At 44.6% G+C, this 25,358-nt stretch overlaps 2 protein-coding genes and 1 non-coding gene across 4 annotated transcripts in view; 2 read left to right on the forward strand and 1 right to left on the reverse strand.

Moving 5' to 3' along the window:
* The first annotated feature begins 3,498 nt into the window (after positions 1–3,498).
* LOC109478376 lies at positions 3,499–22,038 on the forward strand. Of its 2 annotated transcripts, none has more exons than XM_019779903.1 (24): positions 3,499–3,661; positions 7,198–7,335; positions 8,055–8,281; positions 8,670–8,822; positions 9,208–9,346; positions 9,715–9,748; positions 10,572–10,700; positions 11,400–11,538; positions 11,928–12,089; positions 12,383–12,423; positions 13,900–14,034; positions 14,509–14,631; positions 14,968–15,093; positions 15,987–16,109; positions 16,857–16,979; positions 17,154–17,276; positions 17,806–17,931; positions 18,335–18,510; positions 18,906–19,015; positions 19,443–19,599; positions 20,013–20,158; positions 20,668–20,830; positions 21,266–21,365; positions 21,598–22,038. In XM_019779903.1, the coding sequence occupies exons 2-24, from the start codon at positions 7,213–7,215 to the stop codon at positions 21,765–21,767; spliced, it is 3,048 nt and encodes a 1,015-aa protein (XP_019635462.1). In that variant the 5' UTR covers positions 3,499–3,661; positions 7,198–7,212; the 3' UTR covers positions 21,768–22,038. The 2 variants fall into 2 exon arrangements, with proteins under 2 accessions (XP_019635462.1, XP_019635463.1); XM_019779904.1 differs by having other exon boundaries at positions 7,201–7,335.
* Positions 22,039–23,778: 1,740 nt separating this feature from the next.
* On the reverse strand, positions 23,779–23,851 carry Trnav-aac. Its single transcript has one exon. It is a non-coding gene; the product is annotated as a tRNA-Val (tRNA).
* A 263-nt stretch (positions 23,852–24,114) lies between these two features.
* LOC109478374 (protein disulfide-isomerase A3-like) overlaps positions 24,115–25,358 on the forward strand; it is an 11,648-nt gene continuing 10,404 nt past the window's right edge. Inside the window, exon 1 of the mRNA XM_019779902.1 lies at positions 24,115–24,349. Within this exon, the coding sequence (XP_019635461.1) occupies positions 24,210–24,349 (140 nt within the window). The 5' untranslated portion in view covers positions 24,115–24,209. The remainder of the gene's footprint in view (positions 24,350–25,358) is intronic.

Raw genomic sequence — 25,358 nt, forward strand, 5'->3', positions numbered from 1 at the left:
CAGGCTCGGGAGTGACACCTCTTTGTTCCGCAGGGACCTTGAATGTGAAATATTTCCTTGTTATTGTCGTCAGACTTGTTGTATAAACAACTAAGCTGGTCTTCAGGTGTTGTATAAACAACTTTAGGTGGGCGGTTGGTCTTTGATCTTAGACTGACGACGGTACATAGTCGCACGATAAATGTTGTCCACGACAGCTTTACACATGACCAGAAAGCGTGGCGGACACCCGCAGCGCAGGATGGCACGCCGCGTGAATTCGAAATGGCGAAAGAACCCCCTTGTTTTCGTCATGATGCATCAGATTGTTCTTTTTCTTCTTTTTATATGATGACAATGACAATGATGTTTATTGCATATTCATGCCCTTCCGGGCTAAATGCACTGAATGAAATGACATATTGGATGATACTACTTACTAGTACATAGGGCGTTGTATAAGAAGAAAAACAAAACAAATAGCTACAGTTACTATACTTCATCTAACTCTAGAGCTTACAATAGCATACTAGTTTCTTCTCTCCTCTTGAGACATGCGTACACGAATTCACAGAGTTTCTCAATTACCAGGTGTTTAGACGATGACATTATGTATGTGAACAGTTCGTCATTTGTTAACTTTGTAAATCTCGGGCCCAGTTTAATAGTGTTAAAAAGAGATTTGCGTAGATCCCAGGACAAAATGTTTTTCATCTTCTATGCAATTATTTTTACAGATGTTCACAGAGCCTATCATTCGGAGGAGTCCGGCTGTATCTACCAGTTTCAATGTGCAGTGGATGGTCGCTAATTCTTAGCTTAGCCATGGCTCGGCGATAGCTGAAGTTTTCAATGTCCAGATATCTTTCTCTTTCATATGACTGTTTGAATTTTCTGTAAGTTCTTAATTTGTTTCCTTGATTATCTTTTTTTCCACAAGAATTAAGTTCTGAGTAAAATGTTTGCATGAAAATGTCTGTTAGCCTTTGTTTCACCGCAGATTGTGTAGATGATGTATTGTGATCTTTATTAAGAAGTAGGTAGGCATAGCCCGACTCCTCCAGGATTTTACTAATATTAGACAGCCAACATGGTATTTTACTCTGGTGCAGCTCTTGTTGTACTAGATATGCTTCAAACTGAAGGCTATTCGTTGGTACTTCTTTAACCAATCGTTTGTAATATGAATATAATCTCAAAAAAAATTCAATCCACATAGGGAACCTACCATGTTCTACCCTTACGGCAAGATTACTTGCATTCTTCCTTACACCTAGGACTGATTTACAAAACTTGGTGTGCACTTGCTCGATCGGTGACTTGTCATTTAGTCCACTTTTGCCCCATACCTCTGCACCATAAGTTAATATTGGGACTACACATGCGTCAAATAATTTACAATAGACTGATATTGACGGGTTAGTGTCCCCTAAAGTAGTTTTGATTCTGAATAAGGCCCTTAAAGCTTTCTTCTATAGTATATGCTGTTGTAAAATTGCCTCCTGTTGTGAAGACAATCCCGAGATAAGCTAAGGTCACCCAGGTGCATGCCCGTCAGGGATGTAGCCCGGCTGGCCCCGGCCGGGCTCAGGAGTCTGGCGGGCATCGGCTGTCATGATCACACTTAAAAGTTTCCTCCAGTAGCATTATATTTATTTTTTGTTAAAAAGTTTGTCACCCTCTTTGGTCGGTCTCCGGCAGGTACCCGGCAGATTCTCTGACGATGTCTTGTACTGACCAATACGTAATGCAGAATTCACGCTTTTGTTGTGATCATTTGATCTGTGACGTCACACATGTTACCCGGGTTTACAAAGTACACACCTTTATTCTGTTCATCTGGTCTGTGACGTAACAAATGTGTCCCGATGGACTGCCGACAACCGGAGGGGTACCTCTCGGTGTTCTCACGGTGAGGTCACGGCGTCTTTTTGTCAGCGCAACCCGGGTAGAATATTTAACTCAGAGTTTAATTCTTCTCGGGGCACCACCGGGCCCAAAAATAGCCCGATACACGATAGCCGCGGGGTGTCCCGCGGGGCAACGTAGGGGTCCCGCCCGAAAGTGCCAAAAAACAGCTCGGGAACTACCCGCCAGGGCCCCTTTTACCAACTGGGACCGTAGCAATAGCAGTATGAGGAGACTATCTCTATGTCTTTGCTGAGGGAGTGGAATTTGAGATTTGGGTACATATGTCCCTTTTGTTGAATACAATTACTTTTGTTTTGCTTAGATTGATTGATAATTTCCATTTTTACAGAAAACACTTAGAGAGTTTAATGCATTTTGTAGTCAGTGTTGGGTTGTAGATAGTATGACAATATCGTCTGCGTATATAATAGCTGAATCCAGCGTTCGGTGCTGCCGCAGGAAGGCGGATCGGTACCGGAGAAGTAGCTATTGGTGGTAGGGGATCGCACCTGGCACGTTTGACGACATTTAATGGTAAACTAGCACTATAGGCGATGTTTTGGGACAGAAAATAATGCTTGCAGGCTCATTTGCATATGATCAGTGACATCTTACTTCCGTCGCCGGCGACGGTTCATTTTGTACGGAGGAAACTCCCTCTCGGACCCCCCGCTGAAGGATCGCACGAAAGGGTCCGAGGTGGTAGTGTCGACGATTCGAGGATTACCATTGTGCGACCAATTGGATCGTGTTTAGACGGTGGTAAAATACCGTAGCCTTCAACATCTTGACGATAAACATTCGCACGACTATTCAACCGTCGTAAGTCTAAAGTTGGCCTTATGAAAGACACGGCGGTTGGTCTTTGGGTTTTGACAGGCTTTGAGACATGAGGTCTACAAGTGCTGTATCACCAGGATAACCACAGGGAAAATCATATGCTATAACTGTTATCCAGCTGCCTAGACCCAATCTCCTGTTTCACATGTTGAGCGTATAATACTTATTTATGTTCGTTGAACATCAGAACCATTATTAAGCCTTGCATCAAGTAGGGACGTCAAAACCAGTATTAAAATGTGCATCAAATAGGCACGTCAGAACCAGTATTAAAACGTGCAAAGAAGACGTTTAAAGAAGATGTACAAAGGTCGGGTGTAACAGGTAGTTCAGTGTTAGCTAACCAGCTTCGTGGCTGTGAAGCTGATGTGCCACACAGCTAACAGTTTTACACAGCTATAAGGGAGGCTCTACTGGCTACACAGCTAGCTGAAGATACAGATCATTAACAGTGCGGGTAAGGCTGGTAATAGCACTATGCACATTCTTGTGCATAAATGAGTATCGTGGTTGACAGCCTTGTTTTTTTCGTCACGCAAGAAAAGGTATTTGTTAAATTATGTTTTGTACAAAGCAGTTAAGCTCCGTCTATTACCAGATAAATTGTGCCCGTAGGTGGTCTCTGCAAGTTGGCCATAACCCTCTCCAAACAATTCCAGGTGAACGTGACTTTGTGCTTGACTTACGAAAGACAGGGCGTCGCTCTAAGGCGCGTTTTCATTCACCAATCAGCTCCAGTTTTACCCAGATAATTGAAACATCTTCAAAAGCTGAAAAAGTCTAACTCTGGTCGGATCCGCGCACTTCTTCGAGCGGCACAGCTGCAGTAGGAGTCCACACCAGAACCACCGACACTTTCAGGGCTACTCTCAACCCGTCTCCTGTTCACAGAGCGACAGCTTTGTATCCACTCTGTCAAGAGCAAGGACAGGTAAGATTGTTTATAATCCTGATCTAGTTGTAGCCTCCATTATCATAAAATGTTTCATTTCAAAACTTTGGCACATGTTCGATGTAAGACATCACCAATTTAGCGGAGCACGCATCCAGGCGCGCGGAGTTGTTTGCGCTCACTTCCCGATCGTGTGCACCATGCCTGTCCGGTACCAGTGCGCCTACTTCAGCATCGAATGTGAATTCCTAAACGAAACATCCGTCACCCAAATCACGAAATCGCCAGGACACGTAATCAAACTCTCGGGGCCATGCGAGCTCACAACCCGATCGTGAGCGACATTCCTGTCCGGTACAAGCGTGCCTACTTCTGCTGTGTGAGGTCTTACACCTAACATCCGACTACCGCATCACGAAATCGTCGTAGTCACTATCCTCATTGCATTGTAGTAACCCCTTCCCACCAAAAGGCTAGCGGGCAGGTCAGTGCTCATCCACCGGCCAACGTGGCTGAGCTCTGGTTCACGCAGGTCGAGTCGACACGGAGAGGTTTTCTAACTACGTGTAGTTGTTGTAGTTGTTTAGTTGGCATTGTACGCCTAGACTTGGTGAGGCTGGCGGGCGGGACAGCCTTTTCGGACGGTCTGACTTCGCTTCTGTGCCGATAGGTACTTATAGTCGATCGCCTTGAGGATGGGCATATAATAAGAAAGCCTTTCTAAATACGCGTAGTTGTTGTAGTTGCGTAGTTGTAGTATCAAGTCTTGTCTGTGCGCAAGGCTAGCGGGAGGGACCGTCTTTTTCACGGCCTGAGATCGCGTCTTTGCCGATAGGCACCTAGAGTCCACCGCCTTGAGGAAGGTATATTGTATGAAAGGCTTACTTACTACGCGTAGTTGCTGTAGTTGCTGTAGTTGGAGTATCAGGTCTTGTCTTGGCGAGGCTAGCGGTCGGGACCGTCTTTTTTCACGGCCTGAGATCACTTCTGTGCCGATACGTACCTAGAGTTCACCACCTTTAGGAAAGGTCTATTAAATGAAAGGCTTACTTACTACGCGTAGTTGATGTAGTTGCTGTAGTTGATGTTTCAGGTCTTGTCTTGGCGAAGCTGGCGGTCGGGACTGTCTTTTTTCACGGCCGGAGATCGCGTCTTTGCCGATAGGTACCTACAGTTCACCGCCTTGAGGAAAGGTCTATTATATGAAAGGCTTTCTTAGCACGCGTAGTTGCTGTGGTTGCTGTAGTTGATGTTTCAGTTCTTGTCTTGGCAATGCTAGCTTGTGGGACCGTCTTTTTTCACGGCCTGAGATCACTTCTCTGCCGATAGGCACCTAGAGTTCACCACCTTGAGGAAGGTATATTGTATGAAAGGCTTTACGCGTAGTTGCTGTAGTTGCTGTAGTTGGAGTATCAGGTCTTGTCTTGGCAATGCTAGCTTGTATGGTCTTTTTTTTACGGCCTGAGATCACTTCTGTGCCGATAGGTACCTACAGTTCACCACCTTTAGGAAAGGTCTATTAAATGAAAGGCTTTCTTACTACTAGTTGCTGTAGTTGCTGTAGTTGATGTATCAGGTCCTGTCTTGGCGAGGCTAGCGGGCGGAACCGTCTTTTTCACGGCCTAAGATCGCGTCTTTGCCGATAGGCACCTAGAGTCCACCGTCTTGAGGAAAGGTCTATTATATGAAAGGCTTTCTTACTACGCGTAGTTGCTGTAGTTGGAGTATTAGGTCTTGTCTTGGCGAGGCTGGCGGGCGGGACCGTCTTTCTTCACGGCCTGAGATCGCTTCTGTGCCGATAGATACCTGGAGTTCACCACCTTTAGGAAAGGTATATTAAATGAAAGGCTTTCTTACTACGCGTAGTTGCTGTGGTTGCTGTAGTTGGAGTATCAGGTCTTGTCTTGGCAATGCTAGCTTGCGGGACAGTCTTTTTTCACGGCCTGAGATCACTTCTGTGCCAAGGTACATGGAGTCCACCGCCTTGAGGAAGGCATATTGTATGAAAGGCTTACTTACTACGCGAAGTTGTTGTAGTTGCGTAGTTGTAGTATCAGGTCTTGTCTGTGGCCAAGGCTAGCTTGCTGGTCCGTCTTTTTTCACGGCCTGACTTCGCTTCTGTGCCGACAGGTACCTAGAGTCCACCGCCTTGAGGAAAGGTCTATTATATGAAAGACTTACTTACTACGTGTAGTTGCTGTAGTTTCTGTAGTTAGAGTATCAGGTCTTGCCTTTCCGAGGCTAGCGGGCGGGACCGTCTTTTTTCACGGCCTGAGATCACTTCTGTGCCGATACGTACCTAGAGTCCATCGTCTTGAGGAAAGGTATATTGTATGAAAGGCTTTATTACTACGCTTATTTGCTGTGGTTGCTGTAGTTGATGTATCAGGTCTTGTCTTGGCGAGGCTAGCGAGCGAGACCGTCTTTTTGGACGGTCTGACTTCGCTTCTGTGCCGATAGGTACCTAGAGTCCACCGCCTTGAGGAAAGGTCTATTATATGAAAGGTTTTTTTTTTACTACGCGTAGTTGCTGTAGTTGCGTAGTTGTGTATCAGGTCTTGTCTTGGCGAGGCTAGCGGTCGGGACCGTCTTTTTCACGGCCTAAAATCGCGGCCTGAGATCGCGTCTTTGCCGATAAGAACCTAGAGTCCAGTGGTCCGCCTTGAGGAAAGGTCTATTATATGAAAGGCTTACTTACTACGCTGCCTGGTGCCTTTCCACATGGGAGGGAGTCGATGGCTTTGCTCAGTTCTTCACCTCTGGATCCAGACGAGTTGGCCGTCCAGCACTGCGTTTCAAGGACATTTGCAAAAGGGATATGAAAGCATGTGGCATCCCAACAGACACCTGGGAAGCCCAGGCTGAGGACAGAGCTGCCTGGCGCAGAGTTGTACAGAACGGTGTTGCAGATGCAGACAAGAGAAGGGGAGAAGCTGCAGCAGAGAAACGGAGACTGCGGAAGGCTGTCCCGCCCGCTAGCCTCACCAAGTCTAGGCGTACAATGCCAACTAAACAACTACAACAACTACACGTAGTTAGAAAACCTCTCCGTGTCGACTCGACCTGCGTGAACCAGCGCTCAGCCACGTTGGCCGGTGGATGAGCACTGACCTGCCCGCTAGCCTTTTCGTGGGAGGGGTTCACTACAATGCAATGAGAATAGTGACTACGACGATTTCGTGATGCGATAGTCGGATGTTAGGTATAAGACCTGACACTGCCGAAGTAGGCACACTTGTACCGGGCAGGAATGTCGCTCACGATCGGGTTGTGAGCTCGCATGGCCCCCAGATTTTGGTTACGTGTCCTGGCGATTTCGTGATTTGGGTGACGGATGCTCGTGTGAGAAATCACATCCGATGCCGAAGTGGGCGCGCTGGTACCGGACAGGCATGGTGCATACGATCGGGAAGTGAGCGCAAACAACTCCGCGCGCCTGGATGCGTGCCCCGCTAAATTGGTGAATGTCTTACATGGAACATGTGCCAAAAAAGCATCATCATCACTCGCAAAATCACGCCCATGCTCTTTACTAGGCGACGCAAAAACACGTTCTACTTTCTTTTCAAAAATAGCAGCAGGAGTCCACCATGTTGGGGTTTCTACCTCGCATTGCCGTCTTGGTCGCCCTCCTGGCCGCTGCGTCCGTGGACGCGTCCCACTTCCGAGGCGGGACCATCTCCTGTACACCTGACATGGTCGACACGGGCCTGGTAAGAGTTATTACAACATAGGAGCTAGGGTATAGTAGTTACGCGGTATCCGTAGGTATTTATTTATAGCATCTTTTAAACTTCAGCCATTGAGTTTCAATCTATTAGAAACATCAAGAGCTTGGTGTAGGGGGTAAGACTGTATTCGAAGATTTTGACGAATTAATTCATAAAGAAGGGGAGCTTCCTCGTACTTGATAAAATTAGATATACTTTGTTCTCGATGACCGTCATCAAACTACAAAGCGCTGTTACAAATTACAGCTATTGACTTTGTATTGAATCAGGATTCAGGAACGTTCAACATTCGCTACATACGCATTCGTTTTGACCAGTATGTTAATCATCATCAAGCCCGATTCCATTTCAACCTGTAACGTTATACTAGTATTCAACATCATCAAGAGATGAGAGGAAACCGAACTTATGTATCAGAATCCATGTTTTAGATTTGTATTAGAAGTCCTGTCAATGTATGTAAGTTACTAAAGTTACTTCTTTTGTATGAATGTACAATATAAAGGTTATCCATCTTCGCGTTAAATGTGATCGGTTCTTCAACTTGCTCTTCTAAGATATGGCTAAGATGTAAAGTGCCTTTCCCAGGGGCGCGAGATTGGGCCTGCTAGCTATAGGGATTCGAACCCAGAACATTTAGATTCCAAGTCGAAAACCCAAAATACAAAACCACCTCACCATCTTGTTCTTAACCTTTATAGGTCCACTGTAACTATCGCCTGGCCTGGCGGCGGCCCAGCGCGGACAAGTGTGATCAGGACGCAATCGACAACAACGAGCTGATGAGCGGAGAGGGGAGCTGGAACACTCCCAACGGCATGATCCCCGCCAGTTACCACTGTACCGACTTCAGCGTGCAGGAGGACTGGCAGCAAGGGGTCAACACCATGACTGTCAATGCAACAACTGGCAGCGCAACAATCGTTAGGTGACGTTACGCTAACTCGTTGATGATACCTAATTGTTTGTTTGCTTGCTTGTTTCGCATAACCGGTAAACCTCCTTTAGTAATAACACACCAGTTCTATCAAGGATGTTCTACACAGCAAGACCTGGCTTATCTGGATAAGCCTGGACTATCCAGAACCGTGCCTGTCTAGTTCTATATGCCTGAATGGGTTAGGGCTGGGTCAGGTACGGTTCTGGACAGTCTCCGGGCATCCAAGAACGTGAATTTGTCCCAGGCACGGCTCTGGATAAGCCTAGACTATCCAGAAGCGTGCCTGAGCATCATCAGGTCCTGGATAAAGCACGGGTCTGAATTGAACAGCCGTCCCAAACCAAAGCTAGGTACTCATTTTCACCTTTCACAACAGCTTTGACAGCTGCTGCTGGATCACGGTCCAACGTCCTGGAGGCGGAACACACGAGCCGAACTGGCAAGTCAGGACTCAGTTCGACATTGGCGTGCGAGCGGACACCGGCCGGCCCAACTCCTCTCCCATCACTGCCAGCTCGGCCATACACAGGTAAGAGCGAAAAAGATGTTGTGTTTCCCATTCCAGTCCTGAAAAAATAGGGACTATACGTCAGTGATTCCTTTTTTTTAGATTTAGACTAAGGTGATCAAAAAAAAGTTAGACCAACGAGGTTAAGAATCTAGATTTTTAACGTCCTTGGTTTATCGATGTAAACCAAAATGCATCAAGACTACGACTGTATAACATTGGGTTCCTAGTCGCTCCTCGTGTTTCAACTGTCTCCGGGACAGGTCCCACCGTTGTCGTATATGTTGGTCAATCAAATATTGTGTACAGTATGCCACATGTACTACAATGTGTGGTAAAACTGTGTCCCAGAACTTTCAGTGACCTGTACTAATTCTCCTTCACATCCCTCCATCCGTCCCTGCAGGATCCAGATCAACTGTGATGCCGTAATCCGGATCCCGACCAAAGACTCAGACGGCGACGCCGTGAAGTGTTACTACTCCTCGGTGTTCAACGAGTGTGGGGACGCCTGCGACCCGCTGCCCTTATCAAGCCTGGATGAGGTAAAACGAAAATATAATGACATTCTTTGCCACAAAACCAAGTTGAACGCCTTTCCGCGTAGGTGTCGTGGTCCGTTTGTCCGGATGTCATTTCTTGCAGTGCAAGATGTAGATTGGTAGATAACAGTTCTGTTCCTCCAGATTCCCAAAGTAAATGTTTTTGTTTGTCCTGTTGTGTTGTGTTGTGTTAGAAACTGCATGCAAAACGATCCCAAAATGTCCGATGTGCTTCAACACAAAATGATGAATTCAACTATTCCAGTTCTGAGACGCTTTTGTTGAGGTGTACCAATAATATTTGTTTTCTAACGATGATCAAACTCTTGATTGCCCAAAGGCATTAACATCTCTTTCCTAACACTCCCCAGGACACCTGTGAGATCTCGTACAGCACGCCCCAAGGTATGCTCTCTGCTATTGTAAGGCCTGAACCGTCCACAGCACCCCTAGCAAAGCCTCATTATACTATTATAATGACCTACTTTAATATTACAATGAGCAAAGTGCTAGGGGAAAGACTTGAATATGCAACAGGCCAGGCGATAATTGCACTGGCTTCAATGCCCCATGCCTCGCCCAGTGTTTTGCATTTGTTTGTCTTACTTACAAAGAAGGTGCTAAATACAATTTATCTATTGTCAGATATTCAGCTGTCAACATGATTCATTGTGCAGGAGTAGTGAGGGACAGAAAAAAATCCAGAATTCATACATCTGAGACCAAACCTTTCCGCACTACCTACAAATTTGATATTTGGTGCAAACAAGACGAGACGAGTTGGTGTATATGAATCGGTTTTCGGATAACTCATTTAATCACCGCATATTTAGCTATCAATCGATAATGTCATGGCTACCCCCTAAAATGCTGTCAAAATGATCAAAATTTTGATATTCCTTTAAAATTAATAAATAATCTTTTTTTCTGGAAACCGATTCTTATACTACACAACTGCTCCTATATCCTCTGAAAATTTCAGTATTCCTGGCCATTGGCAAAGGTTTGGTCTCAGCTTGTCTTTGTAAAATCATATGCCAGATTTTCTAATTAATTATGACAATATCATGTTGATTTTCTAAATTTATTAAACATTTTTTAAATGAATGGGTTCTTATCTAAGTGCCTGCCAAATTTCAAGTTATTCTGTTGCTCCAAAATCTAGATATTCGCGATTACCCTAGTAACAATGTATAGTCCGTGTTACCCCAATTCTTCCCGGCACCAGGCCTTAACGTACCAGAGCTGACCCCCGGTTGGTACGCCATAGCGCTGACACTGGAGGACTACCCACCGGGAGCGCCCAGGACAGCAGGGTCTGGACTCAGCAGGGTTCCCCTGCAGTTCCTGGTCAATGGTAGGTGTAATGTTGGTTTAGTCTCTCTCTCTCTCTCTCTCTCTCTCTCTCTGTGTGTGTGTGTGTTTGTGTGTGTGTATGTGTGCGTATGTGTGTGCGTGTGTGTGTCTATATGTGTCTATATGTGTGCGTGTGTGAGCGCGCGCGTGTGTGTGTGTTTCAATTTCTCTCTCTCTGTCTCTCCCTCTGCCTCTCTGTCTCCCTCTCTCTCCCTCTGTCTCTCCCTCCTTCCCTCTTTCTTCCTCTCTCTCTCTCCCTCCGTTTCTCTGTCTCTCTCTGTCTCTCTCCTTCCCCTCACTCTCCCCTCTCCCTTCTTTCTCTCTCTCTCAGTCTCTCCCTCTGCCTCTCTTTCCCCCCTCTCTCTATGTCTCTGTCTCTCCCCCTTTCTCTCCCTCCCCTCTCTCTCCATCTCCCCCCCCCTCTCTCTCTTCAGAAGGCCTGAACAGATTCTGATGACATTTAATGTGTGATGTAGGTAGGTCTTGGGAAGACCAAGCTTAAGGTCAAGGAAGTTTATATGCCTCCTTCTGGCGACTTTTCTTTGTACTTCAGCAGACTTTTTCGTCTCTCTTGTTCTGGACATGCTATGGCCTTTATTTTGTGGTGGCACAGTTAGCTTTCCCCTAGCAGCTTGTTTTGGAACTGCAGGGGGATTTTTGTTCGCGTATTCACTTTCTGCTCTTTCGTTCCTCCATCCAGCTTACACCTCCAACACCCCGTGCAGTCTGAAGCCCCAGTTGATCGGACAGACGCCCCAGGCCAGGGACAGGGTGGTCATTCCGGCAGGGGGCACTTATCATGCGGTCATAGAGGCGGAGGCACAGAGTCCCGGAGCTAGGTGAGTGAGTGAGTGTGTGAGTTAGTGGGTGAGTGAGTATGTGAGTTGGTGGGTGAGTGAGTGAGTGAGTGAGTGAGTGAGTGTGTGTGTGAGTGAGTGAGTGAGTGAGTGAGCGAGCGAGCGAGCGAGAGTGAGTGAGTGAGTGAGTGAAAAGAAAAAACTTGAATTGATCGTGCTAACATATACATAATGCCTGTCCTTGGTGCTGAACACTTGGTGCTATCCTTTACTGACAAATGATGTAGAGCGATTTTCGATTACGTTTTCGATCACGTTTCAACACCTAGCAGGTTCGATGTATGGCAACGTACGTATGATGTGATAAATATCGTGCATGATATGATGGATTTTAGAGTGACAATTATCCCTGACCCTGGGATTTCTTACAGTATTGTGGAGATCACAACTGTTTCTCCACGTGGGATGATCAAGTCAGACCTGGTCACGGATCCCATCATGCCTCACCGCGCCTACGTCAACATCACGTGGTCTCCGACCCAGGCGCAACTCGGGCAGCACATCTTCTGTTTCCAGGCGCAGGACAGCAACATGTAAGCTGATACACTTTTCCCATGACGCTCGACTCAATAAATGCTTCAATAGATACATTTTGAATGTAAATTAATCTTTGACAGTGTATGGTTTTATATGCCAATTCCGTACTCAAAGTAAAGCGTTTGTTTAGTGTTTTGTTAATTCGTTATAGAAATGTAGATAACCACGAATCTGAAGTGGAAAGAAAGGGAAACGACATAATAGAGCAGAATAATCATAATCGTCTATAGTGTAGTTGCCTAAATTTCTCAAGAATTTATGTCTGTTTTCTTTCACCTCAATGTAACAGGGCGGATTCTGACCAGCGGTGCATGACTCTTGTGTACATGGGTAAGAGAAATCCACTTTTCTTCGATGAACTACTTCCACTTAACCATAAAAAGATTGTATTGAACATTAGATGATCGATATTGCTCCATAGTGTGCTCGGTAAAAAGCCATCAGCATCCAACCAATTTCTATCCTCCTGGCCCAATGCAATCCATTGCTTTCGAGTCCAAGTGCCACAAATTCTTTCTTGCATGATCTACAAGCAAGCTGCATCTGGAAACAAAAGATATTCATCGATGTTATGATGGCAATTTCTCACGCTATACAAGGTAATTATTACTGGGTACAAAAGTGCTGTTTTGGGTGGCTGAACTGTAGTTTGACAGCACGTGGGTGGGAAAAGATTGACAGGCAGAATGACAGGAGGTCTGACGGTCAGGCTCGGGAATTGGTGAGCATGAAGGCTGGGAGCCAGCAGGAATTAGATGTCGACATGAGGGAATTCGGGAAGCTAAGGATTGCATACTTAGCTTTTCCGGAATTCCGGAAGTCTGAAATCTCTGCTTTCTTGTTGATGTTGACGGGTTGTTGGAAAAAGGAGTCCAGTCCGATTGGCGGAAAAAGCAGTCCAGTCCAATTTGGGACTGGAAAAAGCAGTCTACGAAAAACCGGTAGTTTCTACGAAAGACCATAGGTACAATTATTTTTTTTCTTGTGTGTGTACTTTGAGTTTCTATGAGTACTTAGAGTTTCTATATAAATTCGAGTTTCTATGAGTACTTAGAGTTTCTGTGAGTACTTACAGTTTGTATGAGAACTTAGAGTTCGTATGGGAACTTCGAGTTTCTATGGGAACTTCGAGTTTCTATGGGTACTTCGAGTATCTGTAAGCACTTGGAGTTTGTATAGGAACTTAGTGTTCGTATGGGAACTTAGTGTTCGTATGGGAACTTAGTGTTTGTATGAGTATTTTGAGTTTCTATGAGTACTTCAATTTCTGTGTGTGGTCCGACTTTCTGGGGGCACTTTGTTTCCTGTGGCTGATGACAATACATTATGAGTTGCATATTATTGTTCTAGGCAACTAAAGCTATTAGAAATATGATATACTTTTACCTTTTAAAAGTTCTTCTGCTTACAATGTTCAACATGTTTGTTGATAGATGAAACTCGAAGTTCCCATACAAACTCTAACATACAAAGTCTAAGTTCCCATACAAACTGTAAGTTCCCATAAAAACTCTAGGTTCCCATGCTCACAGAAACTCTAAGTACTCATAGAAACTCTAAGTACTCATAGAAACTCGAAGTACTCATAGAAACTCGAAGTACTCATAGAAATTCAAAGTACCCAAAGAAACTCGAAGTACACAGACAAGAAAAATAATTGTACCTATGGTCTTTCATAGAAACCACTGGTCTTTCGTGGACTGCTTTTTCCACCCCCAAATTGGACTGGACTGCTTTTTCCGCCAATCAGACTGGACTCCTTTTTCCAACAACCCGATGTTGACATATCATACTAAATGTTTCTAGGGACCCAGGATGTTGACGAGTGTCAGAACAACAACGGCAACTGTTCCCACGCATGCGTCAACACGGTCGGGTCGTACCACTGTGCCTGTCCGGCGGGGATGTTTTTACGTCTGGAGAACAACAAGGAATGTGACGGTACTATTGCCTAGTTTGTATTTATAAGTAGAACTACACAGTATTCTATGACAAATATTTCTCCTTCTTTCAAACTCCTATCTAGTTTTGACTGGGAGCCACCAGTACCTTGCTGTAACGGCACGGCCACATCCGTCATAAGCTGTCATATGATTTTGACGTTGTGTCCTTTCAAGCACAAGTAAGTAAGTAAGTAAGTCCTCTCCAAGCAGGCTGCAACAACCAACTGCCGACAGGGATCAAAGACAGCCTTTTTCGTAACAACACAGCACTGAATCCAGTACAACACATACAAAACTGTTGCTAAAATGTTCTTGGTGTTAAATGGTACCGTGTGATTGTATGGCAGATGTAACCGGGCCCAAAGGATAGTTTGGTAACAATTGTTAAGGATACACTATAAAAACTATCCTGGCTTTTCAAATATAGATTTAAAATGTCTTATGATGTCTTTCTTGGTACTCATTCTCTAAGACATTGACGAATGTGCACGGGACCCCGGTATATGTCATGCCAACGCGACCTGCATCAACACACTCGGGTCTTACATCTGCGAGTGTGACCAGGGGTATTTCGGCAATGGATCCATGTGCATAAGTAAGTTAACACAGCATTGCAAATATTAGAGGAATTCTAAACTCTTCAGTGTCATTTTATGTTATCTTCTATAGATTACCAGTTTAATGATAGACCACACTGTAAGCAATCGTATTCTGCATCACATATTAATCGTATTTCATGAGTTTGAAACATGAGGTTTTTTTGCAATATGAGTAAAACAGACATGTTTAGTTCAGCATATTGATTTATCCATATACCTGTATTTATGTTGAACTTCATTTTTTACACTTACATGTACTTGTTCGCATATGTTTTTCTGTTACGTAAGTCGCTGTACTTAAGTGTCAATTAAGATTTCTGCATGTTCTTCAGTTGACATAGACGACTGTGCCAACGGGACCCACGGTTGCCACGAGCATGCGCACTGCGTCGATCTGCCGGGGTCACATGACTGCATCTGTGACGCAGGGTTTGTCGGAGATGGCGAAACTTGTACAGGTGAGAGTACATCACTCCGGACCCAACTTCAAATAGTCACACATATTTTGTTCTCCTTTGGAAAGAAGCTGTTAATCGTATCCAGATCAGTGCTATTTACTAAATGTTCCATGTCTGAATGGGTTAGGGTTAGGATCAGGCACGGTTCTGGAGGGTCTCCACGCAAGATTTGCACTAATCACATTTGTATGCAGATTATTAATATGTAGATTGCACCAGTCACAGTTCTGCATACACGTAGACTATACAGACCTAATCCTAACCCTTTCAGGCATAACACAACACCTTTCAGTGTACGCTAATAACTCAGCACCAAGGACAGTACAAGCCCAAGAACGAATATATAATTTCATCCAGGACCATTCCTGTCTAGTTCTATGCCTGAATGGGTTAGGGTTAGGATCAGGCTTGGTTCTGGATACTCTCCACGTAGATTTGCACCAAGCACGGTTCGGGATATGCGTAGGCTATCCAGAGCCATGCCTAATCCTAACTCTATACCTTTCAGGCATGGAACACAACACCGATCAACTGTAGCTGTTAGTTCAACACCAAGGACAGAACAAGCCCAAGCAGAAGGACAGACGCTATTGTATCCAGAGCCCTGCCTATCTTAATAAGTTCCATGCCTGAATGGGCTCAGGGTCAGGAACAGTTCTGGATAGTCTCTATCTGCATATCCAAGAACGTAGACTTGCCCCTGGGACACAGTTCTGAAAATACCTAGGCCATCCAGAACTGTGCCTTTATAGCACACTGCGTGTGGAGTATCTTCCTGTGCAACATTACATCTGTCCATATTTTTGTGCAAACGCATGTTTGCAAACGCATGTCGAGTATCTTTCTGTGTAACTTAATATGGGTACTTCAATATGTTTGCCTTTGTTTTGCAGATGTTAACGAGTGTGCTGAGGGTGTGCACATGTGCCCGACCAACGCCAGCTGCACCAACACTCCCGGCTCTTACACCTGCAAGTGTGACCCGGGACACGAGTGGGATGGGACTGCATGTTCAGGTGAGAATAGCTATGACCTCTTTGGCCGTGTCTATGTGGAATCAACCAAACCGCGATTCGGGTAACTCACATTCCTCACATCTGGTCCACGTGCCACACACACCTGTGAAACGGTGTTCGATCACGATTCTCAGAAACTGCATTTATTGCTGTTTGATGTAAACACGCAAGGTAGCGTGTTAATAATGTCAGAGGTCAACGACCTGCTTGCTGGTGCCCCCCTCCCAGCGTACCTCGGCCAAATGCCGACGTGGTCCCACCAGAGGCGGTGAAGCTCGTCCTAGAATGGACACATTATTTGGCCATTACTGGTCTTTAAGTTGCTGCCTCGTAAGTTTTGGTATTGCATATAAATAAAGAAATATCACCCGGTAATCCATGACCATGTGAAGTAACATTGAAATCACATTGCGTTCAGACGCAAATCGCGATGCGGGGAAACCGATTCGAAACCACCTCTAGACGTGGCTTGGGATCGAGGCGCTTTCAATGTGATTTCGGAGCGTTCACATGGAGCCACTTGAAACCGGCTTCGGGGTAAACCACATGTAAACTGCCTTCCACATAGACATGGCCTATGAGGTTTGTAGGGAGTTATAGATAGTAGAATCATCCACCCATGAGTAGAATAACCAACTGGCCAATAAATGACCATACCTCAGGGTGGGTGAATGTTTGCAAACGCATGGAGTATCTTTCTGTGTAACTTAATATGGGTACTTCAATATGTTTGCCTTTGTTTTGCAGATGTTAACGAGTGTGCTGAGGGTGTGCACATGTGCCCGACCAACGCCAGCTGCACCAACACTCCCGGCTCTTACACCTGCAAGTGTGACCCGGGACACGAGTGGGATGGGACCGCATGTTCAGGTTAGAATAGCTATGACCTCTTTGAGGTATAGATCAGTAGAATCATCCATCCATGATTAGAATAACCAACTGGCCAATAATTGGCCGTAACTCAGGGTTGGTGAATGCTTTTATCTTTCTGTTTGTATCTTTCTGTTTCTATCTTTCTTCAATACGTTTGCCTTTGTTTTGCAGATGTTAACGAGTGTGCTGAGGGTGTGCACATGTGCCCGACCAACGCCAGCTGCACCAACACTCCCGGCTCTTACACCTGCAAGTGTGACCCGGGTCACGTGTGGGATGGCACTGCGTGTTCAGGTGAGAATAGCTATGACCTCTATGAGGTTTGTGGGGAGTTATGCATGTTTGCAAATACTCATGCGTTTGCAAACGCATGTTTGCAAACGCATGAGTATCTTTGTGTGTAACTTAATGTGGGTACTTCAATACGTTAAATGCCTTTGGTTTGTAGATGTTAACGAGTGTGCTGAAGAATAACCAACTGGCCAATAATTGGCCGTAACTCAGGGTGGGTGAATGTACTCATTGGTGGGACCTGGTAAAATATTCTACCTACATAACTGTCTAAATTTCTCTGCCCACCTTGTTGCTTCCAGGAGGGAAGTATTGTTTTGGGTGGCCTGAATGTATGGTACATGTAGGTTTACATGTTTGGGTTCCATGAGTGGGCGTGAGTGGGCAGAGATTGGGTTTCGCTTGATGGACAAGGGTTTACCCAGTACAAATGTATACCCTGGGTGGTCACCAGAAATCTGTTTTCTTGATAGTCTGTTGGAGACTAAGGACCTGCCTGTTACATCATATGTTTTTTTAACTTACCTTCTAGACTTTGACGAGTGCTCTGTTGACAATGGGAAGTGTGAAGATGTCTGCATCAACACGGTCGGAGGCCACCAGTGCGAATGCTCCAACAGCGTTCTTGTACTGGCTGAGGATGGTCTAGGGTGCACACGTAAGAGATGATTAAACTACCGATAGTTCTTCAATGATTATTATGACTGGTGAGAAATACCGGTATAGTCTCATTATTCTCATTTCAAGAAAGCAGATTCACAACGCCAGTTGGTTTTGTAAGGTTTATACTACACTAGAACAAGAAAAAACATTAAAACATAAACAACGACTGACAATCATGGGAATTAGATGGTGACACCTTTGTTGTTTGATTTTGATGTCGTAAAATTTTCAAGCATGCTGAAACAAAACCAACAGCCGACAAGGGTCTAAGACAGCATTTTCCGTCACAAGCTTAAGACAAATGAATTTCATAAAAAAAATTCAATGATTACATGACAAATATGACCCAGCCCTAACACATGATCTTCCATGCAATGATGAAAACCATTTGGTTCCAGTTGTTGGGGCCGAGACCACGTGCACCAATGAGGGAATGATCCTGGCCTTACCAGAGGAGCAGCTCACCCTTGTCAATACTAACGACCTGCACTGGGATCCTGACCAGAACTGTCGGGCTGTGTTCAACGGTACCCACCACCTACTGCGGACTGGGCTGTACCAGTGTGGTACCAGGGTGAGTATAATGACCAACGTTGGCGTGGTAAACCATGGTAGTGGTCTTGTCCTCTCCATGTAACACACCAGTTTTGTAGAGTAAGTACAAGATGCAGCGAAAGACTGAAGACTGTAAGGTTTGAACCACTGACACCTAGCCTTTTCAATAAGTGTGGTGGGATCTTTCACATGCTCACAATGTGGCTGAGACCCGTCAAAAAGTGCTTTACGTCTCATCCAAGAGGACATCCCTAATTGAATCTTGGTACTCATTTTCATCGAGTGAGGATACAGGTTTTGAATACCTAATACTAAAAGTAAATTTAATACGGCTTACTGTTTACAATATTTCAATGCAAATTGCATATGAACAATTATTTCAGATAGACAATCTGCAATGCCATTTCTCATCAGGTAACCTTCGACCCGACGTATGTCATCTTCACCAACCTGATTAGACTCATCGACATCCACAACGCAACGGGCGTCATCTCCCGGGACGACGACAGCGTCATCTACTCCAAGTACGTATGATGTATCAGAGTCTGCTAGACAGTGAAACTCATCTTGAGTTGGAAGTGATTTTTCCCACATTCAGTTTGCCTTTTTTTCCTTAAATGTATATTGCTCACAGAAGAAAACCTTGTAGCCTCTCACTAGCCTGTACTTAAGGCTTCAGAAGTGGCTGCAAAGAGCAGTTCACCACTCTGAATTCAGTACAGTTCACCACTCTGAACTCAGGGCATGCCGGCAGCAAACAGTACTTTCTGGCTAGCTGCTTCTTAAGCCTGGACTGCACTGAAGTAGCTGATGCATGTTGGGTGAGCAACAACAGCTGGAATTTAAACTCCCAACTTCATGGTCCAGAGGCAGGGTCACTAGCCACTAGGGACTACCAAACCACCAAGGTTACACAATACTTCATGACTAACTATTGAAATATTCCCCCAGGTGCAAGTACGAGCGAGAAGAGGACGTGTCCGCACAGTTCATGCCCATCCCTGGAGGACTGGAGTTCACGGAGGTCGGGTTTGGCACGCTGTCCATCCGGCTGGACATGTTCCACTCCCAGCACTACCTCCAGCCATACACAGTCAATGAGTACCCGGTATGTAACACAGTACTAAGTACTTGCTAACTAAAGCTAATTGTGTTTGAAAGCGGATTGTAATTAATTATCTAGATACAATGAGTAACACCCTGTGGGACGCTTTTACATGGAAGTGGATTCAACACTTTTTCTTTTCACTGGTTGAATGCTCTTGAATAATGGTCTGAAAATGCACAGTTTGATGTGCAATTAGTATAATGTGCAATGTGCAATTGATGTGCATACATGTATGCCGTACACTCAAGTACTAGCAATGGTCTACAGTCTGTGGCAGTTGTCTAGTTACAAGTCTGAAAACCAATGGGCTGACTTATTGTTCTAAGCTGCTCTCAACAGCTAGTCTGCTATTGGTCATGGAAATTACCTACTTCCTTATAAGGTCTAACCAGCATATATACACCTTGTTACAGGTACACAAGAGCCTCAGAGACAACATGTACTTCCAGCTGCAAGTTGAAGGGCACAGCCAGCATCTGTCCATCCTTGCTCTGAGCTGCAAGGCTACCATGTCACCCAACAAGAACGATGCCCTGCAGTATGCTCTCATTGATGGCGGGTACGTATGGAAAATATGCTGCTGTCGTTATGTCTAGCATCAGTGCATATCTGTCTTCACCATTAGAAAATATCGTAAGCCAGATCATTTTACAGGGCGTGGTCATGACATTACATTTGTCAGAGAATTTCATACCATGTCAATGCCTTAGAGTTTTCAAACAGGCTGTGACAGAACAAGGACTTAAACTCCTGACTATACTATTAGAAAGCTGAATTTTGTAGGACACACACATAACTATCTCACTAATTCCCTCAGTTCGCGATTGCACAACATGCCACAACACACATTATTAACCGGCAGTCCTTAAGTGGTCAGCACTACGGGTATAATGATAAGAAGTTGATAGGTATTATAGGTACTAGATATAAGCGTCGTAATTGAGTCATTTCAAATTTGAGTTTGAGTTTACAGAATTCAGATCCACAATTTAATTAAAATTCATTCAAGTTTCTAATAGGCTTTGCAGGGCAGTTAAAACTTTTGATTGTTTCGTTTCCCATGAAAAGATGCGCTGTTGACGAGACCCTGCAGTTCTACAGCAGCTACAACCTGACCACTCAGCAGTTCGGCTTCGAGGCCTTCCGCTTCATCCGGGAACTCCGGGCGGTCTACATCCACTGTGAGGTGGAGGTGTGCGGCGCAGCCGAGCCCGGATCACGCTGTGCACAGGTCTGTCTGTTTGTTTGTTTGTTTGTTTGTTTGTGTAGGTCTACTGTGAGATTGAAGTGTTCAAAGCAGATAGCAGATAGTGTCACATAGTTGACAACCCTTTTTTGAGTGAGAACACCCAAATCGATTGGGTAAGAATACTGACAGTGAGTGACTGGTGTTCAGCACCAAGGACAGGTCCCCCCGGCAGGGTGTATACATAACGAGTGTTCACTCAGACTCGCTGAGTTTCAAAATTGTCAGGAAGTGACCGTAATTTTTCACTTTACAATCTAATCTGTTACACGGACTCAGAAACCATCAAACTTCAACCGATCTCCGGAAATCGTGCTGGTGAAAATGTCCTTTACTCCTGTTTAATGGATGAGTAGAAGTGTTGCGACCTCGTTCTAAATTCTAAAGTCTCTACTCTACTTTACTCTACTCTAAATGCAGGGTTGCGCTCCTGGGGCCCGCCGCAAGAGGGCGCTTTCCGACATGACTGGAAGGCACACCATCTACCAGGGACCCATCGTCCTGGACGAAACTGAGAGCGGTAAGGAATCATATCATCTATGTAATGGCTCACAATACAATTAAATGCACCATTCTGTTTGTTTCACATAACCAGTAAACCACATTTATGCATAACACACCAGTTTTGTACAGTAATGTGCAAGTTGCATATTGAGACAGCGGTGGCAGCTGGCTATATTACACCGAATGGCTAGTTACACCTAACCCTTGAACATTTAACCCTAAACATTGTTTGCTGTATTCTTGTACAGAGAGCAAGGTGGGCTCCCTCAGTACCGGTGCGCTGGCAGCTGCAGTCAACGTGGGTTTGCTGGTCACCCTGATCGCCCTGGCTGCAGTTCTGGTGGCCACCAGAGTGAGGCGCTCCAGGAACAAGCATGCAGCTGAGTACCAACCGGTCCAGACTGACTGCGATGGCTGAGAAGTTTAAAGATCGATAAGACATTCCAGCAACTGCTGAAGTCACAACAATGACTATCATTTCAATTAAGCACTAAACTTTATCTCCTTGAACACCAGGAATAAATTGGGACTTACCCAAATTTTCAGCTGACTCCATGAACAAGGTTTCTAGAGTTTATAGCTGAAAATTTGGGCCAGTTCCAATTCATTCCAGTGTTCCGCTTGATAAGTAACAGGCACGGTTAAAGACGGTGGGGCTGTCTTTGTTACTACTGACGCGACCATGATAGTCCGATCTTTATGTGAATGCAATGATTGTGTGTGTGTAATTAAAATGAACTTCGAACTTGAAGCACAGTGTCTTTACACGCCCTGGGAGCAGTAATGGTTTTAGGTCTTTTTATGTTTTATGGTTGTGACGCGCCCTCATTGTATTAACCGTTGCCTAATGTCTGCACAGTAGGTCTGGCGTTGATGCTTTGGATTATCTTTGTTGCAATATATAAAACTTCACGGAGGATTGTCACCTATGGCTTCCTGTTTCCTAATGACTTGTACTAACACAGATAAACTTTCATGCTGAATATCATTTGAGCGTGTTTATCTAGAAAAGGTATTTTAGCCTTCTCATAAGGCTTTACATCTGCAGCTTTTTTTAGGAGGTTTTCATGATGCATTTTTTGCCGGTGCCTTCTATTTGTACTTAAACTGGTTTTTGTAGTGAACAACCGCATTACCATACCATACTGTAGTATAGGCTTACCAGTATAAAAGCCGACTAAAAATAAAATCCATGAGCATCCAAGTGCATTGTAGGTGTAAGGAAAAATAATAGTCCAGTCAATATTAATCCATGAATACAACACATTAACACATTCTTACTAATACATATAATTTTTATTGTGTTGGCCAAGGACAAGTACAGCACAGCTTTTTTTACTCTTTACATTTTTTTTGTGATATTCAGAAACATTTTTATTTTATCATCACAGAAAATATCTTACCTTAGTGTATCAAACCTTTGGTCAGCTTTGGAATGATTTTCCTGCCCCGGCTTTTACTAAGCACAGGCGAGCAAAACCGTCTGCAAAAAGCTACCCCAGACTCGCGGTAATTGGGGCCTGGTTTGGCGGCCCGAAACGCTACCAGCCCGGAAGAGATAGCGCTGAGCTCACGGGGGTCTGGTTACCAGGCTAACCTTAGTGTGACTAGTGTGACTTTGGTGCAAATTAGGAAACAAATCCAAAACGTTGTATGCAAATGTGATTCAGTGTAAGCAATTTTTAATGTTTGTAAACGTGGCTGCTATTCAACTAGACGAAAGCCGGAAAGGTGGTGCAACTTTGATGAAAGGTTGCATTCTGCTTTGTTGCTGTAATTTTGATTTTGTGTGATACAATAAAGGATGCATTTGTTGCACAGAGCGTTTGTTCTATATTACGTTACGTACGTATCATGTGCGTGTACTGTATGTTGTGTGAAGAATCAGTTACTTTGATACACCTTTTGCCAGGTTGACCTAACTTTCACCTATGGAGACCATGATTACATATCGGGAGGGGGCGGAGAACAAACATTAAAATTCATTTTAATAACTCTCATTCCTCTCAATAACAACCATTAAAGTATTGCATTTTGATAAATTAAGTATGACTTCGCTCTCACCTGGCGCTGTCCTTGGTGCTGAAATAGGAGGTCGGACGTCGTGTGGTGTGGGGAAAACACTGTTACCGTACTTAGCTCACGTATAAATAACCGTGCTTTATCCAGAACAATGCTCAAGTTTGACTCTGTACAGAACATACATATTTAGAACCGTGTCTGGGGGCAAATCTACGTTGTTAGATACGCCGTGACTATGCTGCATTGCCGGAGCCTAGATACTAGTACTAGCCTTACAAAAAAAGTTTAAGGAAACAACAACAAAAAAAATAAGATCAAATGCAGTAACACCAAATATATTTACAGAAATTGGATAAAAGCAGTTTTCGGAGGCGTAAAAAGAAATTTTTGGGGAAAAATGCAAAACATGATTCCGCCCGGGATCGAACCGGGGACCTTCTGCGTGTTAGGCAGATGTGATAACCGCTACACCACGGAATCAGCTGGCAACGTAGAGGCCAACACAAAATATAAACATACCTTGTGTAATTCATCAATCTGTACGCTTTCACAAGTACATGAGTACGCGTTTGTGAGTGTATATATTTTCCGTGGATGGAAAAGTACTTCTAAAATCCGTCTGTCAGGTTTAAAAATTTTCTTACAGCGGCAAAACGGACAGAATCCTGCTGTGGGCACGAGAGTGAACGAGAGGCGGACACCTCACCGTCACGTGACCGGACTCCTGACCAATCAGAGGGCGCCACCACCACAGGCCGGGTCCACGTCACTCGCAGGTGGCGCCCCTCCTCACTTCCTCGTTCTCTACCCTAACACTAAGACATCACAACTCCTCAAGATGTTCAGGTGGTTTTCCTTGCTCGCCGTCGTCGCCTTGGCGTCTGTAGACGCCGACGAGGTGCTGGATTACTCGGGAGACGACTTCGCAGACCGCATTGCCGAGCACGACGTCGCTCTAGTGGAGTTTTTCGCCCCCTGGTGAGTTGAGTTTAAAAAATCCGAGTCGCACACACATGCACGGTGTCCGGTCCTAAAACCGGTCAATTTGATTTGCCGAGATTTTTATGTGATCAGACACCTTAATTTTCACGTGAGATATTGTGCAGAATCTTCATCGTTAAGCCACGTTTTGTCTTGGTCAGAACCGATATGTCGTTTTTAGCTTTGCAACCGAAAAACATGAGCCAAGAAGTAAGGTGTGCGGTGGGAGGGGGGCGACAAGGGAAAAGACTGAAAGAAAGAAAATAATTTATGACACGAAACAGAGAAATTGTTATATATAATATTATTTTATACAGTTATTACCACTTGTAACTACACAGTGCCCTATCGTCTATTAGCGTGTTATATTTTCCAACACCCGAAAATTTTCCATGCGTGACGTTATGATGATGTTATCTTCAAGAGCTGGAAAATTATTCAAATAGGAAGTAACGTGATGTCGTTACCTTTTAATCTCTATAATGATCTTAGTTGACCCGGTTTGTTAGGATAATAGGTGTAGATTCGTCTGTATTGTTATCGAATAGAACACTACTGTACAGTAAATACAAAATGCATGTTTGCAGGTAATGTTTTGTTCCCAATATTCATGTAGAAATATTGTAGTGATAAAGTGATTAAAAAAACAAGATGCCAACCATAAATGGTTTCTGTGATAAGCCTATTGGCATCTATCAGAATAAACACGCAGTATTTTGTCTGTAGTGTGGCGACGAAGGCTCGCCCTGGCAGGGCATGTTGTTCGTAGTAACTAACCAGCTGGTAGACTAATCCAGTGGCTTCCCACTGGGAGACGTAGAGTGGGAAGACCTCTTTCACTTTGAAGACCACGTACTACATTTTTGTAGCCTGGGTGCTGTCCTATTTGTCTAGGATGGCACTTTTTGTCAATGCTAGATCTTGATCTTGATGCAATACTGCGTAACACCCCTCAGTTGGGGCAAGGAGCTTCTATCACCGGTGATAGAAGCTCCTTGGTTGGGGT

Source organism: Branchiostoma belcheri, unplaced genomic scaffold (assembly GCF_001625305.1).
Source record: "Branchiostoma belcheri isolate BF01 breed outbred unplaced genomic scaffold, Haploidv18h27 scaffold431, whole genome shotgun sequence".
Taxonomy (NCBI): Eukaryota; Metazoa; Chordata; class Leptocardii; order Amphioxiformes; family Branchiostomatidae; genus Branchiostoma; species Branchiostoma belcheri.

Coding starts and splice junctions, on each gene's coding strand:
- LOC109478376 (XM_019779903.1), top strand. CDS start 7,213: ATGTTGGGGTTTCTACCTCGCATTGCCGTCTTGGTCGCCCTCCTGGCC. Junction 16,980..17,153: donor GGATGGGACCGCATGTTCAG/GTTAGAATAGCT, acceptor TTTGTTTTGCAG/ATGTTAACGAGTGTGCTGAG. Junction 17,932..18,334: donor GGATGGTCTAGGGTGCACAC/GTAAGAGATGAT, acceptor ATTTGGTTCCAG/TTGTTGGGGCCGAGACCACG.